The sequence below is a fragment of the Pseudorca crassidens genome, chromosome 6, assembly GCF_039906515.1.
Source record: "Pseudorca crassidens isolate mPseCra1 chromosome 6, mPseCra1.hap1, whole genome shotgun sequence".
Taxonomy (NCBI): Eukaryota; Metazoa; Chordata; class Mammalia; order Artiodactyla; family Delphinidae; genus Pseudorca; species Pseudorca crassidens.
In genome coordinates, this window is record NC_090301.1 from 73,806,840 (window position 1) to 73,825,157 (window position 18,318).

At 41.2% G+C, this 18,318-nt stretch overlaps 1 protein-coding gene across 1 annotated transcript in view; it reads right to left on the reverse strand.

Annotated features, from left to right (window-relative positions):
* GALNT5 (polypeptide N-acetylgalactosaminyltransferase 5) overlaps window positions 1–16,627 on the reverse strand; it is a 42,839-nt gene extending 26,212 nt beyond the window's left edge. The window contains exons 1-3 of the mRNA XM_067741876.1: window positions 14,614–16,627; window positions 1,995–2,161; window positions 292–411 (exon numbers count right to left, since the gene is read on the reverse strand). Of these exons, the coding sequence (XP_067597977.1) occupies window positions 292–411; window positions 1,995–2,161; window positions 14,614–16,064 (1,738 nt within the window). The 5' untranslated portion in view covers window positions 16,065–16,627. The remainder of the gene's footprint in view (window positions 1–291; window positions 412–1,994; window positions 2,162–14,613) is intronic.
* Window positions 16,628–18,318: the final 1,691 nt, after the last annotated feature.

The window sequence follows — 18,318 nt, forward strand, 5'->3', positions numbered from 1 at the left end:
TATTAGATGATATTTAGATGATGAAAGTCGTGCTAATGTAAGAGAATGTCTCTATTCTTCAGAGATGTCTACTGAGGTACTTAGAGATATGGTGTCATGATGTCAAAGTTCAGAAAAAGAGTGTATGTATGTATGTGTCTGTGTATGTGTGTGATGAAGCACGTAAAACTTTGTGGCACGAAATGATGGATATATGAGTGTTCACTGTATTATTATTTCAAATTTTCTGTATATTTGGGAAAAAAACTAAAATAAAAATGTAACCAAAACAAAAAATTAGCAGCTTCTTACCTGTTGCGTTCTGTGCCCCTGCCAGCCTGGCTCTTATTAAGCCATGTCTCTCTTTGAGGTGAAGAATCCGAACTTTTGGAAACTGAGACATGTATTTATCCAAGTTATCTTTCAGGTAGTCTATATCAGGGAAAGGATAGACAAGGAAACACTTTAATTAATGAGATCTGGACAATACTAGAAGTGCCTCTTCAATATCAAATTCCCAAAACTATGACATTTACTATAGTTACTAAACTTTATTCTTTGAACCATGCTGTCATTTTCTTGGATGGATTTTTCTCTGGGTTCAATACTCTAAGCTCTCCGTTTTCCCAAAACCCGAATCCGTCTTTTCAGTGTAGCCAAGTTACCGAGAGGAGGGCTCGCCTTTTCTGAGGACTTGTCAGGACAGGTACAAATTTACCTTGAAATAAATAAAGCTCAGGTTTCTGCACAACCTTTTCCCCTTGCTAAGGCCCCTTCTAAGACCTAGGGGAGAGTCTAAGCATTGTATGCAAACTGGAAAACTTGCAAAAGAAATATATTGTGACTGCAATTGGCTAAGACCACTGTCACTTCCTACTATGACACCCCCTCTATCACACCTCTGCTCTCTTGCTCTTTTGGGGGGTTTTGTGGGGTATATTTATGTAGCTTGCAGTTACTTCTATATGCAATTAAGTTATTGACATATCCCAGGTAGGAATGTCTTCTAGGAATACTTCTGCTGGGCACTTTTCAACTAATTGTGAATTCTTTTTCTTAAAGAGGACCCCATAGAAGTTTTGGGTCCCACGAAATCCGAATAGGCCATTCCTAAAGGAACTATTCTCTGCTTGGTAACTCGATGCTATTTGTTTATGCTATCGAGGCCACTTCTTAAAATTTTCAACCAGTTTTCCTTAGGTATCTCCCTGCTCCTGGAGCTCAGTGTGACCCTGGTAGGTACTCTGAGGCTGAGGGAAATGGCTCCTGTCCTTGGGGTCATGACCAGGCTAAGCTGCTCTATTAAGATTGTTGTCTCTTTGCTGCTTTCTAAAATTTTCTGAAGTGGGTTGCATTTTGGGAATTTGTAATGTGGTCTAGGACCTCTGGCAGTCACGGGACCATTTACATACACAATTGTTTTGACAGTCCAAAGGGAGAGAGTCTTCACTGTAATAAACACAAAAGTAAAGACAGTGGTGGATTCTGCCTTTGAACTCTGTTGGAACCTCATTTTTCTTGTCCCTTTGGCAATTTGTCTTCTCAACACTTAGCTGAACATATAATAGGCTTGGCTCTTGAAGAAGAGAACAGAGGCCTTCCATTTCATTGTTTACTATAACTCTAGCTATTATCAGTAGGAAAGGCATCCCGTTAATTATGGAGTTTTTGCTTGTTAGATTCCATAAAAAGTTATTTATGCAATTGTAGAGAACATCTTATGGTCTCTGGAACTTCAAGGAGCTGTAGTTAGAAAATCACTTCTACATGGCAGAGAAGTCATAGCTAAAGGGAAGTCTGCGGTGGCTAGTTGAACAAGGCCCTGGACAGTTGAGCTGAATTTCTGTTACCCATAGATGTTTGGACTTAGGCCTCTAAGGCACAACATGAGAAAATGATTTGGCATTTGTAAAATGTTTATGCTTTATCAAATTATCCTGTAATTTTTGCAATTTCCATCCAAGCTGCTATTGCCTCATATCAAAGTTTGATTTTCCAGGGGATAGTTTTCTTACCTTTGGTGCTGAAGTCATCCACCAGTAGAATCTCCTTGATGAGGTGCGGAGGAGAGCGGTTGAGGACACTATGAACAGACCTCAGGAGAGTGGACCACACCTCATCCACAAAGCACATGATGACACTGGTGGTTGGGAGGTTATTGTGTACAAGTTGCTCTGCACACCTGGGCCATAACACAAGCAGAGCACAAAAGATGTGCCAACAAGATCCACAAGGTGGTTTTAAAAGTCACAGAGTGCAATTGTGTGTAAATACACACACACTCACACCATCTATCCATCTATCTATCTATCTATCCATCCATCCTTCCATCATCTATTTATATCTTTATCTTTATATCTATCTATCCATAAGATGATTTTCTCATGTGCTTTTGTTGGGGAGAGTTATAAACAAAATAAAAGAGCAGAGGAAGGATACCAAATGACAATTGTTGCTATAAGAGGCCTAGACATGCCAGACATGAGAATGGCCTGTGGAGGCATTACCCTGCAGTGGAAAGGATATAGGCTTTGCAGGTAGTTAAGACACTATTTTGAAGCCCACAGCCAATATTTCTCAGAGATTTGTCTATTGATACTTTACTTAATCTCTCTGTGCCTCAGTTTCCTCATCTGTAAAGTGAGGTAATCGTTCTTACTGAAGAGAGGTTTACAGTTTAGTGAGAATGCACACTAGCACAGTTTCTGGGCACAGGAATTCACCAAATGGTAGCTATTGCTATCCTAATTAGGTTATATACCACAAGAGAACATGGCTATTCTCTTATTTAATGTTACTTAATTAACGTTAATTCAGCTAATGCTACCAAGTAGCTTATGATTGCCTTCCCAGTTGGCCTTCAGCCAAATGCCAAAGAAAATATTCTTTCCCACTGCATGTGAATGTATTTATGGATATAGATGATATGTATTCTATACTAATTAAACTCTTAAATAGCTAGCTTCTCTATCTATTTAAGGGGTCTTTGCTGAGACCCTCTCTGCTACAGGGTAGCCACAGTTGAAATAATTTTGCTGGCATGGAAGTGAGACAATGGCTACAGTGGGAGTTGGTATTCAGGTGGGTTGTAATTGGTCTTGGGACTTCTCCATGCCCTGAAGTGCATCGTGCCTCACTGCTGACATTCTCCCATCTCCCACCTGAGTAACTCTTCACAGGATGGAACCCAGGGGAACCTCACAAAGAGTGTTTGCCATATTTCTAACGCAGCTACTCTTAGTAATGTGATCATTAAATTACAATGATCATAAATAAATATTATCAGCCTTCTGCACTATTTCATTTTAAACCTCAGACTAACAGCATCTCTTCCCCTTTTTATAGAAGAATAATTGAAATCATGGGGAGTCTAGTCCATGATTATACTGTTAGTAAATGGCAGAGTTGGGACTCCAGCTCTGGTCCAGTTTGGCTCCAGAAATAACTATTCAGGAAATATTAGGTCCACAAGAATAAAAGCGGCTGGCTGTAGATGTGGCATTTTGTGGGAGCAGGTACTTCTGCCAGACAACATAACTACACTGTGCTTAGTCTGAAAATAAGAAATAGATGAGAGTAAAAGCCATAGAAAAAAACACATTAGAATGGCACTTTGCAGTTGGTAAAATACTATTATGTACATAGTTAACTTCAATCTTTATAACAACTACTTGAAATATATACTATTATACTCTTCTTCAAATAGAGCAGACTGAAGCTTAAGAAGTCAAATGAACTACCAAATGTAACATCCTTCACTGGAAAGAATGTATATGAGAATGTGAACAAATAGTTTAATCCAGATCTAGGTCATCAGAGAAAATGAGGTAAAAAGGAAAATGGTAGAGGATTTTGAAGGTACTGGGGAAGTAGGGTTAAATATTCCATCTTGGGCTCTAAGTTGGGAAAGAGGAAGTAAAGCTAAGAGGAGTTTATTGGCCTGAGTGAAAGGAAGAGTATAGAAAACATCAGTGACCTCCTGTGACTCTCTCATCTCTAATTTTATAGTGTAAATGAATGGGAAATGCACATTTCACACATAAATATTCTTTACAACATTTGGTCCTGAAAAAAATAAATCAATTCTAAAAAGGAAGTATATATAAGTCCATGCCACTCTCGCTACTAAATGTAAAATAGCTAGCTAGTGGGAAGCAGCCGCATAGCACACGGAGATCAGCTCGGTGCTAGAGGGGTGGAATAGGGAGGGTGGGAGGGAGACGCAAGAGGGGCTATGGGGATATATATATATGTATAGCTGATTCACTTTGTTATAAAGCAGAAACTAACGCACCATTGTAAAGCAATTATACTCCAATAAAGATGTTAAAAAAATAAAATAGAAAGGAAGGGTCAGCTGCACAAATTCTGCCTGAGCCATCTGAATCAGCAGGCCTTAGCTGTGAAGTCCTAGAGCTGCTTATTATTAAAATTAGGTCGACTTTAGAAACATCTAGTTACAAATGAAAATACATTGGGGAGAGTGAACTAAGCAGGCTAACTCATGTTATATAACAAGGAAGATGAATCTTCTCATCTTATAAAACAGTCGATTTTTTTGGCCTCTTTTAGAAGAAAGTTCTAAGTGGTAATGTGAGCCAGTCTGAAATTGGAGGTTGAAAGAATGCTCAGGGATTTGAGAGGTTTGGGGAAGGCACCTCCCTTCACCAAATACCTGCTCCTTCTTTCCTCCTTTCCTCTCCATTATATGTTGTGATGCCTTAATTTCCCCATCAGGAGTCTATATAGGTAGATCAGGAAGGATTCCACTAGATCCAATGTGGATTTCTATCCCAGGAAATAGTACCTCTGCCAGTTATGGACAAATATATATTTTAGATGCATTTGAGGAATCACATTGAAGATGACCCTGTGGAAGATTATGCTATACAGATCATACTGGTGCCTGGAAAAGGGGGTGGCATTAAAAGATGGGGAAGAGGGGCACAGAAGGATATGTGAGAGGTTTCAAATACAAAGTTTCGTAGTGTGTCTTGGTTTGGGTGGCTGAGATGCTAGGCTACTCTATCATTTATAGGTACCTGGTTTCCTGCATTACTAAACAGGTTAAACATGTTTCCAGGTGTATAGAAAACCCAGCATGCTTGTTTTGTTCAAAGGCACAGTGGGTCAGAGAGGAAAGACTTTCAGCCTTATTAACTCTTGCATCATTCTTACACACGGACTGTCATCTACTTCCCATAGGTGGTGAAACTGTTTCAAGTTATCCTACATTGACCCAACTAAAGCAAATTTCCTTTCCTCCAGTTTGCCTATTGGAAACCTTTCTGCCATATTGGAGGGAGGAGTTGCAGCTCAAGTCAAGTCTAAGTTAAATGCAAGATATTTCTGAGTGTGCAATCTTTTTTGAGGTTAAGAATTCATATTTGTATTGTATATGCCCAGTCATCACACAAGTGAGGTACTTAGAGTCTACAGGCCTTGTGCTATACTTTAAAATTAACCCAACCTGTAACCTGTATGTTTGGGGGAAGTCTAGACTGAGATTACTGTAGTCTGTCCAGGTACTAAAAATAAAGGGGGATTCTAACGTGGGGCTCCACTGTCCTGCACAAAGTGGGTCCACTACTGTGTGGGAGAGAAACACTCTGGACTTGAGGAAGATGACTAAATACTGAGAACTTTCTGATACTTATTGGCTGCATGCCTATGGGCAAGTCACGTAACTTTTCAGAACCTCAGTTTCCTCGCTGTTAGGATGAAGATTACAACGCCTTCATCACCGAATGTCTGTAAAGATTTGATGAGATGATGGAGATAAAAATATTTCTGTAAGTTCCATGGTAAAAAAACCCGTGCAAGGTCCTATGATTATGCAAAAGCACATGCACCCATCTTGACTGCACGCACTGCCCTTTTCCCAGGCCGTCCTTTAATCCAAATCTATCAAGGGCTCATCATTTACCAAGAGACTCAGGAAGTGATGCGTTTTGCCTTCTTGGCTTGTACGTGCTGAAGGCTCAGCCACTAACCTGATTTGTATGTAGCCTATCGAATAAAGAAGGTTTTAAATCAGACGACTGAGGAAATGATAATATTCCCTCATGTCTATGAATTTTTCATTTTTATTCCAAAACAGTCAAAATGGACTATGTGGGTCAAGTCTCAGTGTTCACAGGTTTGAACAGAAGGTCGAGGAGAATATTTTCTCAGCTTCTATTTGCAATTCAACTACTGCCTCAGTGTGAGCCTTCAGGGGCCTTTCCTCTCCAAGCTCTGGTATCTTTGGGAGGATCAGAAAGAGAATAGAGCATCTAGATGAGGAGCTCTGTCCAGAATTATATTCTTTTCTGCAAGACCTTAGAATTATTGAAGTTTCTTTTCCTCTCACTGATAAGAGGGTATAGTGATATAAAATTTTTACTTTTATGTTTTGTTCTTTCTAGGGTAGACTAGCCCTGACATTTAGTCAGAATTGCCTGACTACTAAGTTAGAAGTTTTCAGTCACACTCAGCACCCGTACTCCAAAGGCTGAAGCTGTGTTTCCTGAGGTAACTGCCTACCCATCAAAGCTACTGGACTCGGGCTTAGAAATATAAGCCACGAGCATCAATATTCACCAGTTCAACAATAGTCTGTTTTGAGCAGGCAGCTGTCAGAGTGAGGTAGGGATGGGAGGGAGAAGAGCAGGAGGTGGGGGCTTCCCTGGTGGCGCAGTGGTTAAGAATCCGCCTGCCAATGCAGGGGACATGGGTTCGAGCCCTAGGTCCGGGAAAACCCCACATGCCGTGGAGCAACGAAGCCAGTGTGCCATAACCACTGAGCCTGTGCTCTAGAGCCCGTGAGCCACAATTACTGAGCCCACGTGCCTAGAGCCCGTGCTCCGCAACTAGAGAAGCCACAGCAATAAGCCCGTGCACCGCAATGAAGAGCAGCCCCCACTCACCGCAACTAGAGAAAGCCCGCGAGCAGCAATGAAGACCCAACGCAGCCAAAAATAAACAAATAAAAATAATAAATGAAATTAAGAAAAAGAGCAGGAGGTGGTGTGATGTGGCAGAGATAGTTCTGGGTGGAGGTTAGGGCACCTTTCAGGTAGTTCTGTCACTCCTGGGGTCTGTGACCTTGGACAAGTCACTTCCTTCCTCAGACTTCTCTGTAACGCAGGGGACAGGATTAGAGTTCTCCTGAAGCTTCATCTAGTATTAACTTTCGGTGAGGCTCTATGTAATTTTAGCCTCATAAGTGCTTCCCTCTGGGTCATGAGAGCCAGAGCAAAGGTAAATTAAAGTGTTGTTTTGGGCTTTAAATCTTTGGACATTTTCTCTCTGGTCCTTAGAAGCACCTTAACAAGGTCCTGCGTGATCTGGACTCTGCTTACTTCTATGGTCTCATTTCTACCCTCCCTGCTCTCCCCAACCCTATGTCAGATTTCCCTCAGTTTCTCAATGGATTATTCTTTTTACCCCCTTTCCCATGTCTCTAACTCCCTCCCCCTTCAGGTTTCAGATGAAACACTTCTGCCCTCTCTCAGGCCAGGCTCAGCCTTTCTCTTCCTTGTCCCAGTAGTTTACTCTGCTTCTGAAGAACGTTTTCATGTGTTTGCCTTGAAGGCAGGACCCATGCTCAGATGTTAGATTGCAGAGTAGGCAGGCACTCAGAGATATTTGTCCACTGCTGAGCTGTGGTTGTTGGGCAATTTTATGGAGTCACCTTTGCTTAGTGCTGTATAGAAAATGATTTCCTGTAAATTTTCTCCCTGACAAGGTACCTGACGTGCAAAACTAATTCCCCTCGTATACCTCTGACCCTATCCCCCTCCCTGCAACTACCCACCCCAAGTATAAGGAAGAGAGATGTTTTAATTTCTGCTAAAGTCATATGATTATAAGGAAACAAAAGAAAGAGGAGCTGTATCCTATGGAAAGAGCACTAGAATTAGAAGTCAGAAAATTTTCTTGCTGGGACAGCAGACCTATCAGTTAATCTCTTAGAGCCTCACTTTTCTCATCTGTAAATCATATGAGAGATAGTATGTCTTTCATAGTATTGTTGTGAGGATTGTTTAGAATAAAAAACCTCCACACACATATAAAATCTACACACACACACACAATCACTGCCTGCAACATAAATAAGGACCTTTTTGGTGAGGCTCAGCAAGGGACAGATCCCCTTTATTCAGAGAGACTTGGCAAACCCAGGAGAGGCAGAGGTGTGGATGGTCACTATAAGGGCAGAGCAGGTGGGGTGGGGAGAGAGCCAAACTGGTGTAGTTGAATCATTGCCGAGTGAAGAAAAATCAGAAGACTGAGGGTTGGATCCCAACCCTACCATTCATGAGCTGTGAGTCCCTGGGCAAGTTACCTTTCCCTGTGCTTTTTTCCTCATCTGTAGCACTTTATCGATCTGGCATGGCTGTTGTGAGGATCAAACACGATGACGTACATGGAGAATGGAAGGTCCCAAGGTCCCAGCTGCCCAGCTCGTGACAGGCAGTGAGCAAACAGGCGTGGAATGAAATGAACGGCCACCAACTACATTGCCTGCCGCAATCTGAAACCTCAGCTTCCTCTCTAAGTCTCAGCTTCTCTACAGGTGAAGCTGGGACAGCGACAGTACCTGCTTTGAAGAATAATTTTAAGGAACAAATGAGAAGGCAGGTCATAAAGGCCTTTTAAAATACTGTACTCAAGTTTCTCTGCACTGACCCTTCTCACACATACCCGTACACCAACGTTTTAGAAGTGGGGCCAGTTTAGAAGATGTTTTAGTTTCGAATAATATAGATTTGTTTTAAACATAGAGGAGACTCTAAAAACTCCCTTTATTCTGAAAGCAAACAACAAAACAGAGCTTCTAAACAAACATTGCTCTTTTTCCCCCATTTTCTGAACCTTGAGCAAAAAAATGTTCCCTTCTTGAGAGGCTCTTCTCTGAATGGGTCACCCAGGACAGCCCAACAGGGAGTTACTTTCTGGGACAAGAGTACTCGGGGCTGTATCACCATAAGAATTTGATAAATAATTTTATGATGGTTAAACTGGGCCCTGGATGAGGTGTGTAAAAAAGAAGTGTACACAGGTTCGAATTTCTATATTCACTAATTCCTCTCTCGCATAAATATTTCTAGGTCTCTGGTGGTATTTAGATGACAAAGTCACGGATTTGCTTTAACATTTCTCAGTTTTACATTAATTAGGAACTGTTTTCTTCTCTTCGAATCAGTAGCAGAAGTGTGTTTTATATCCTCTGGTCATCTCTCTCCTTATCATTCCCCTAGTTGTGGGGAGAGTGTGATAAGTAAAAATGTCAAAAGCTCTATAGTCATCTTTTGGCCACATTTAACCTTTGTCTTGTTATGGTCTAGCCTGCACCCTTTAAACAAAGTTTGCTTTATATTTCCAGCTTCCTGATACAACTTTTTAGTGAAATAGCACACTGTGCTCTAACACACACGAACACACTAATGTGCATATACACATACACACACCCAATTCAAAAGCAACATTGCTTTGTGTACACTCATGGAAGAGAAGGCAGGAAATAACCCTTTTAAATCCATCTTGTGAGATTTATTTTTTCCCCTGCCCTTGTTCGGTTTCTCAGGGAGGTCTCAGAGCTTTTCCAGTCAATTTTAGATAATGTTTTTCTATCACTATTAGTCACAAAAGCTATCTCATTTCACCAATTAAAATACTAATCTTATGTAAAACTAAGGACATTGAACTTCATATAACAGTAAAGTTTCTCTTTTCTCTCAGCCTGATACACACATCTAGAAGCATGAAGTCTGGAAGGCTATGTGGTCAGTTTACTTTCAGTAATTCATTAGTTGTGGTTTTTGACCTCACTGGGATTGGGAGAGTAGGGGAGAGGTGGAAATGTAGGTTCTATAAAGGTTTTTCTTTCCCCTCAGTAAATTGGACTGGTTTGTGGCAAATGCACCGTGCTATCTTTTGCTTTTCATATGTGCCAAAGAAAACTCTCTTTGTTTTCTTTGGTAGGAAGGTAGCTGCGTAGGAAGGAATCAAATCATTGGTTGACAGTCCCAGCTCTGCGCTAAGAGAACAGGCCCATTCTAGTTGCTTTATTGAGGGGCTTGCCAGAGTACTGTAGGAAAAGCAAAGCATTAAAATAAACAATTGGCTAACATCGTGATGACACAGCAGTGCTAGAAGAGCATGCTGTAATTCTTACTGTCCTCTAAAAAACTAAATATTGGCAGCAAACATGTCTTTGAGTCATTTTTCTCTAAATGCAGACTCAGGAAGTGCACTCTTAAAATAAGTTCATTTTTGGAGTTACATCTTCACTCTAGCTGCAGGCCACAGGACAGACTTCTCTAAGTAGAATTGCTCTGCATTTCCAGTAGATAGGAAATGTTTTACCAAAGCCTGTGTGTACGTATTGATTATTGCTGGCTAAAACAAACTTCAATAATTAATAGTAAGCACTGCAAGGATTAGCTTTTTATAAAGAAAGGGTTAAATATGGAAACTTGAAATAACCGTCAAAACAGTATTTTATCTGAAGCATATTTTATAGGCAAAAATTCTAAGCAAAATGAAATTGTATTTTATTTACTGGCATAAAACATTCTCATAAATAAGATAAGGAGATTTTCAACCATTGAAAGTCAAAACATTAAATTGACAAACCAAACAACAACAAAAATACGAATTAATGAATGAACATGAATTAATGAATAGACAATAGTGTTAGAATAGGATGTATTTACCTTAAACGAGACACCAGCATATTCCATATATTCAAAATGAAAAATTAGGAAGTCATTATTAATTTGTAAAATGACTTCTTGCAAGCCTAATTTGAATAGTTATCTATCATTTATTTTTTTAAAAATAGTATCAGTATTCAAAAATCATTTCAGAGAATCTTATCTTTAAAACCATATTGTGTAAACTTGTATCTTTTGAGTCCACAGCACTGTGCTCAGTGCTAAATGGATACAAAATAAAGTAAAAGACAGAGTTTCCTTCCTAAGCTTAGAATTTCACTGAGAAGTTGAAACAGATTCTCAAGGCCACGGTTAGTGAAGGGCACACAGCAAGGAGTGTTTCAGGAACCAGGAGAGCGCATTAATGGTCATGGGAATTTAGAGGTCACAGCCAAATCATGGTCTAGATGGAGGTAAGATACAATTAGATTTTGAGCAACGTCAGGTTAAGATGTTCTAGGAGAAATGGTGACGACTGTGAAAGGTGAGGATGGGGGGAAGCCGTGGGAAGGGACAAGTTAAGAAAAATATCAGTGGATGGTAACAAACGTGATGAGTAAAGAAAGATAATAAGACTATCCTTATGCTGAAGGCCCGCATTAGAGAGCATGTCACATGCAGCAAGCGATAGCCACACAGCAAGGGTCAGAAATCAGGGTGGCACTGAAAAGGACAGTGAGAATAATGCTAATGACAGAAAGGAGTTTTTGTGCTTTTGGAAAAGGCCAGGACTATATCTCAACATCTCAGAAATGGTTCTTTGGGACTCAGGAGAAAAGGAGAGAAGAGCAGTTTTGGAAAAGAGAGTCTGATTTTAGAACAAGAGCAAGTGAAGTTGTCCTGGGAATGCTGCTTCTCTCTTCTCCTTCTCAATGTCAACCTCATCCTAGCATATCGGTTAAATCATCATCCTTAAGAACTATTAACTACTTATTATCTTTACTGAGGGGACCTAAATTTAAACAAACATACTAGCAAATCTATGGTTTTTATCCTTGTTTTGGTTCAATGTATATTCAATAGCCAGTTATGACACGTCAGTTATACTGTGTTAATCAATCCATAACATGGATTTGGGGGGAATGAAAGAAGCAGTAAGGGAGATATTTCCCAGAACTCTTAAAATTTAAAGGTTCCAGTGGGTTGCTACCATAGCTAATTTTAAGGCCAGTCCTTTGGCATTCTAATAGATTCTTTCTCTCCCCCTTTCTTTCTTTCTTTCTTTCTTTCTTCCTTCCTTCCTTTCTTTCTTTTTCTTTCTTTCTTTTTTCTTTCTTTCTTTCCCTTTCTTTCTTTCTCTTTCTTTTTGCCTCTCTCTCTCTCATGTGTTTGCACACACACACACACAAACACACACACACATTCTTATTATATTCTATAACAATTTCCCCCATGCTGACTTTTAAAATTTATTATCTCAAAAAATCTTATTGTGTGTTTTCTTACAAGCATCTCATATACCTTTTGAGCAAAGCTGAAAAAAATAAAATCAAAGTAAGAGAACTTTAAATCATGCCAACCTGATGAATCAAATGTTTTTCATTTGTATTTTCTTCCAAACTTTATCCATATGAATACATAATTTGCACATACTTAGAGTGTTTGGGTAAAAGAAAAGAAAAATAATTTATTCTCTTTCCTGTAAGAATGGCCCAAAAGGGGTTCTGTACACAGGATCCCTTCTGGCTTAAGACTGTCACCTCCATCCTGTCGGAAGAGTAGAGCATCAGGTAGGCACCTTGCCAAGAGCACCTATATTTAGCCAAGGTGGGTTGTGTGATAAGAGGGAGGGGCCTGGTCACATGCTGTCTGACTCATCCTCTCAAGCACACGTGTCACTCACTTTCTCCTACTGTTGGGACAGCCTCCTTCAGAAGACAAAGCCTGACCATGACTTCCCTGGGCAGCAACACTTAATTTCCACAGACCAAATTTCAGAAACGAACAAGCACTGGGAGCTACTGAGCCTTCAATAAATCACATGGACGCTAACATCATTATTACTTGCTTTTGGCCCTCATACAATTGTCCTTTCTCTGGTTTGGAAGTGCAGCCTGGGCTTCTGTGCAGTGTCTTATTTCTCTCCAAGCTCCATAGCAGTCTGCCAGGCCACAGAAGGGATGTTAAAATAAAGCTACTCTCCTACTTCATTCTCTGGTGCTTTGTGTTCAAAGTTGGCATGTATAGTATATGGCCATATAGTATATACTATATAGGATATGTATAGTAATATGTTGTACATAGTGTGGTATATATAGTATATGCCCTATACTGGCATATTTGGATGTACCATACATAGTGTATATGTGTAGTAATATAGTGATATATCATAAATGTATGTGATATATGATATACAGGATTTCAGATCAGAGCTGGTGCAGCATAATTTTGGGGATCATTTTGGTAGTAATTAGTAAGATATGGGCGATCAACATAATTTTGAGCATGGATTTTAATAATTTCTCTATAATTGCTAGCTCTATGACCACAGACAATATAACTTCCCAGGGCCTCAGTTTCTTCATCTTTACTTTGGGTATATTTGTGTTCTCCTCAAGGTTGTGAGTTTCACCAGAGTGAGGAACATGAATGGCAGAGTGCTTGGCCTAAGCAGGTGATTAGCGCATGGCCAATAGCCATCTGCCAATGGCTAAGAGCTGAAAATGGCTAACATCCCAATGAAGAGGCCCCTCTCACCAATATGAATACAGGCACATCTATATCTTCCTTCCTCTTAGTAACACTGAATACCTAGATCACAGAGAAGGGTTGTTTCCCTTTTTTTTTTTTTTTTTTACAGAAGCCAAACGAGGGCATTCTTTACAGACCACATGTGCTAAATCTGAATCTTGATATTCCCTAATTCCACCTTCTCGGCAAACATTGTTTGGCTCAGGAATTGCATATCAAGGCACACATGGAGTTGCATTATCAATGAATGGGTAGTGAACATATGGCTATGAGGTACCCTCACTTATGAGTGGGCCAAAAAGAGCCAGAAACCGAATATATTTGAATCAGATTAAATATTTGTGATCTACTTTCTAGTTAAAGGAATATAATTTTTTAAAAACTGGTTTATGAAGGCTCACTGGGCACCTTCAGAGCTGTGCTGTCTTGGAAGACTGAAGTAATTCCTGAGTGCCCTTACTTGTTGATTTGAACGCATAATGTCTGTTGCCTCCTTTGCAGAGCTCTTGTGAAATTCATGTGATTTGTGTGCAGTTGCTTCATAAACGGTGAAACTCTAGAAATATAAAATATTATATTCTTGAATGTCCTGTGGGTGTTTGCTACTTATTGGCTGATTGACTTTTTCCAAAATTATTATTCCTGTATCACTGAACTCCTGAACTATCTACCATTCTCATCTGTAAAGGATATTAAATTCTAAGGAGTAAGTCACTTCTTCACTTATGGTGATCATGACTCATGATTAGGCAGAATTCTGCTGGCTAAGACATGATTCCAGAGAAGCCGAGAAGGCTCCTTCTCTGTGCTCCTTTCCCAGATATACTCCTGACAAACTTGCTAATAATAAAAAATTCTGAAATTGAGAATTCACTTCATTGTCACTGTTTTAACGGAATTACATTTTAAGCTCTACCATTCATATACACCTTATTAGGAACTGAGCTCCCCTAATCATTTTGATAGGTTTTCAGTACAGAAAAGGGAACAGAACATGAGCTAATAGGGATGAGGGCCAAAGTCCCAGAGAAATAAATGTATAAAGAGAGTGCAATGGGTATGCTGATATCGGACTTTTTCTCTGTGTGGATGGTAGACTATTTGAACTGTGCCTAATGATTATTGTTGCTCTAATTCTCTAGGTGACCAAAAATCACAAAGAATTATCTAGAAATAAGTCTTCTCTATGTAAGACCCAAAATACTTGGGGCTGAGGAAAGAGAAGAAAAATGGATCTTACCCAGAAGGTCTTGTGTCTTCAATGGTTCTGTCCACTGGGATCAAATCACTGAGGTAGACATTGAAATTTCCTTCCTTCCATCTTCTTTCTACCTCCTTCTCCTTTCCATGGGGAACAACTACCGGACGTCCAAACTGACCGGGAGCTTTGGGGTCCCTTGGAGAAAGTGTCACGTCAATTCTTAACACACGGTGCATTCCACCATCTTCAGGCGAACGAGCTTTTCTGTGACTTTGGTTGAGTTGTTCAGGCTGGGTTTTGGCAGTTAAGTTGATTCTTGCTGGCCCCAGCCCACGAGCTAAGGCTTGATTGGTTTGAGACACTGCTGCTCCCTGGAGAGCAAGAGAAGAGAAAGATGCCTCCCTGCTCTTCCTGGCAACGTGTTCCTCTTGGCGTTTGCGCAGTACCGTAGGAAATATAGTTTTGGTTTTGGAATTGGGGACCTCTTTGGTGTCTGTCTTTAGCCCCTCCTCCTTGGTTATAATCACAACATGGCTTTCAGACAAATTGAGTTTCTTCCCATCAGCCACTTTGGCTCCATCAACCTTTGGCAAGCCTCCCAACTGTGTCTCATTAATAGATTGCTTCTTTAAGCGACTTGAATTGGCAATGAACCTGGAAAAGGGAAGGTTCTTATTGGCTTTGTGTTTATTTGCATTTAGTTCTTTGCTCTGAGTCTCAGTTTTATTTAAGGCTATGGCTTCCCTGGGTTTTGGCACTGGTGGGCTGGCAGGGTAGGTCCTTTCATTTGCTACTGCCTGGAATTGCTGCTTTGATCTGTCAATATTAAGATGGATGGTCACATTTGGGTTCCTCTCAGCTGCTTGTTTTGATGTTTCACTGCTGAGACTAAGACTCTTCAGGCCCTCCTGGTTTATACCAACAGGTCCTGTGTGTACAGATATTTTGTCCCGTGGAGTTCCCCTTGCTGCTGTGAACGGCGTTTTCTCAGCCCCCTGGGCTGTCTTTTGCTTTGGCGTCACGTGCGAGGAAACTTCAGGTCTGACGTCTCGCCCCTCTGTCTTCCGCTTGGTAAAAGTCACTGGGGGGGTCAGCAGATATGCAGGACGCCACAAAGGTGCAACCTTGCCCCTTCCGGGGGCATTCTGCACGTTTCTTTCCTTCTGGGCTTGGTCCAAATCATCCTCAACCTTGAGCTTACTCTTTTCCGTCTTTCTAAAGTTCTCTTTGCCCCATACGCCCTTCCCGTGTCCCTTCGAGAGGAGCTTCATCTCTTTCACGCTGCTGTCAAGGCTCTTCCCCAGGTATGGCTGAACTCTGAACCCTATCCTCTCCCTCCGGATGATGTCTTCCTTCAGGACTCGAGTGTTGATCTCACTGAATGAGAGGCGGAGAGCTGCCATGTCAAAGAGCAGCCAGATGACAGAAGCTACAAATATAAATGCCAGGACTCGCCCACTTCCTCGGAAAAACTTTCGGATCTTGTTCATGGTACAAAGGCTTCCCTCGCAGCCTGCCCTCCCTCTGAGCCTGCTTACCTTGAGGGGAGAGGGAGCTGACGTAGTAGCAATAGCAGCAGCAGCAGCAGCAGCAAAGTTGCCAGAAAGCGGCCCCCTCCCCTGAACAGAGCAGGAAGCAGCAGTCCAAAGGGAGAGCTCAGCTCCTACCGCTTGTCAGTCTCTGCCTGCGTGGCATTTCACAGCAGAGCATCCGTGCCTGCTTGGCCGGCCCCTGGCTAAGCCCTGCTAAACATTGCCCTTTGGTCACCCTGGGAGCGGTCGATTCCAGCCGCCAGACAGGTCAACAGATCACTCGCCTCGTCTCCATGAGCCCATGTCCACCTTCCTACAAACCCAAGAAAAGGTGGGGTCTGGGCTGCGCCTTCTCTCCTCGCAGTTCTCCGTCTGCACGCTGTAACTCAACACCACTTCTCAGAAGGAAAACATTTCAAGCCATTACCCAGAAAACTTCATTCAGCTCTCGCCTTCCGTGTTATGTGAGAGTGTGTGTGTTTTCAGGGCAATTAAAGAAAACTGTCTAACTTGGAGGGCATGTGTTCCTGGTTTGTAACCCCACCTACCCCATTCCTGCTTATTAACCCTGTTGTACCCAGGTCTCCAAGTGATGTGCCCCAGCAATTCATCAGTGAACTTAATGTTCCAACTTGGAGAGGTAATAGCTTATAGAAGGGGCTGAGCATAACCTCAATACCAAAGGTGGGTGTTTGATTATTCAGAAGCCTTCTTGGGTGGGGGCGGTGGGTATCAAAATCTTTGTAAGTCAACTTTTTGTTTTAAATGAGTCCCTCTATTTTTATTATTAGATTCGGTGGCCATAAACTTAATTTGTCATATTGCTGTAAAAGTTTCTAAACCCTTACTCTTGGTTTGGATACTTGTCCCAGATGTAACAACAACTTGCAGGGTGAACCAGAACTTGGACCAGACTCTGAGTGGCACTGGTAGACTGGTAGGACACTGGTTCCGACAGCTTTGTGATGGTAGAATCACACTGAAGAAATCCTCCCAAATTCTGATTAATTGATGGAGGGGGAAAGGGGCAAAGATGACCATTGGTCTGCATTGTGTTTTTAGAAGCTTCCCAGGTCTTTCTAATGTACAGCCAAAGTTGAGAAACACCGGTCTAGAATAAAATGCCTCCCCATTATTTTTTGGGTTTTGGACCACTGCGCACAATTTTTGTGAAATTTTCCCCCAGACAGAGTAAAACCTAATAAAAACTATACATTCCTAGAACAACTGAATCAGAATCTGCATTTTTATAAATTTAATTTTTATTTTATATTGGAGTACAGTTGATTTACAATGTTGTGTTAGTTTCAGGTGTTACAGCAAAGTGATTCAGTTATACACACACATGTGTCCATTCTTTTTCAAGGATCCGCATTTTAACCTCACCTGCTATAAACATCGTCCCTAAAGTTTGAGAAGCACAGCCCAGGAGCACTGTTCTCCGAGGAGCTCTGAGTGATCTGCAGACAGTGATGCCACTTATTTCTCCAGTGTTAGGAAGGGTATAGCATCCCCGCTTTGAGATAAATGTAGGCTCCCAAAGACTTGGGAAGGGAAGAAGGGAAGATTCTGAATAGTTTATACTTATGCATTGCCTTCCACAACATTTTAACTTTAAGTTTGTACTTTACCCCATGGGAGGGAACCCAGATAAGTGCAGCTATAGTAACATGTTTCTTAAATCTCTGATTCTCCTTTTTATTCCATGCCTGCTCACTCCAGTTTGGAATATCCACATGGACGGCAGCACTGGTGGCTCAGCTGTTTCCTCCATGCACCCCTGCCCTCCATTTGTCCATCCTTCCAATATTTGCTGAGTCTGTCCCATTGCTCAGGCCCTGTGTTGGGTGTTGAAAGATATTGAGTAAAAAGGACATAGTTCTTGTCTTTGAGATCTCACAGTCTATTGGTGGACACAGACAGGTAGGCACATATACAATACACAGTAAGTAATATGAGAGAACCATATCCTGGATTCTTTGGGAATGATTTTTGGAGAAGCTATCTTTAGACTTGAGGGATGAACAAGAGCATAATTATCTCTGCTCATACTGTGGTCAGAGAAGGGAAGTATTAGTTGGATGGTGAAAGGCAGATAAATTAGCAAGAACATAGAAGTGAAGAGAGAGTATAGTACTATGGGAAGCACACATTTCTGAGAACCACCATGATTGGAAACTCAGGCATGTGTGTGTGTGTGTGTGTGTGTGTG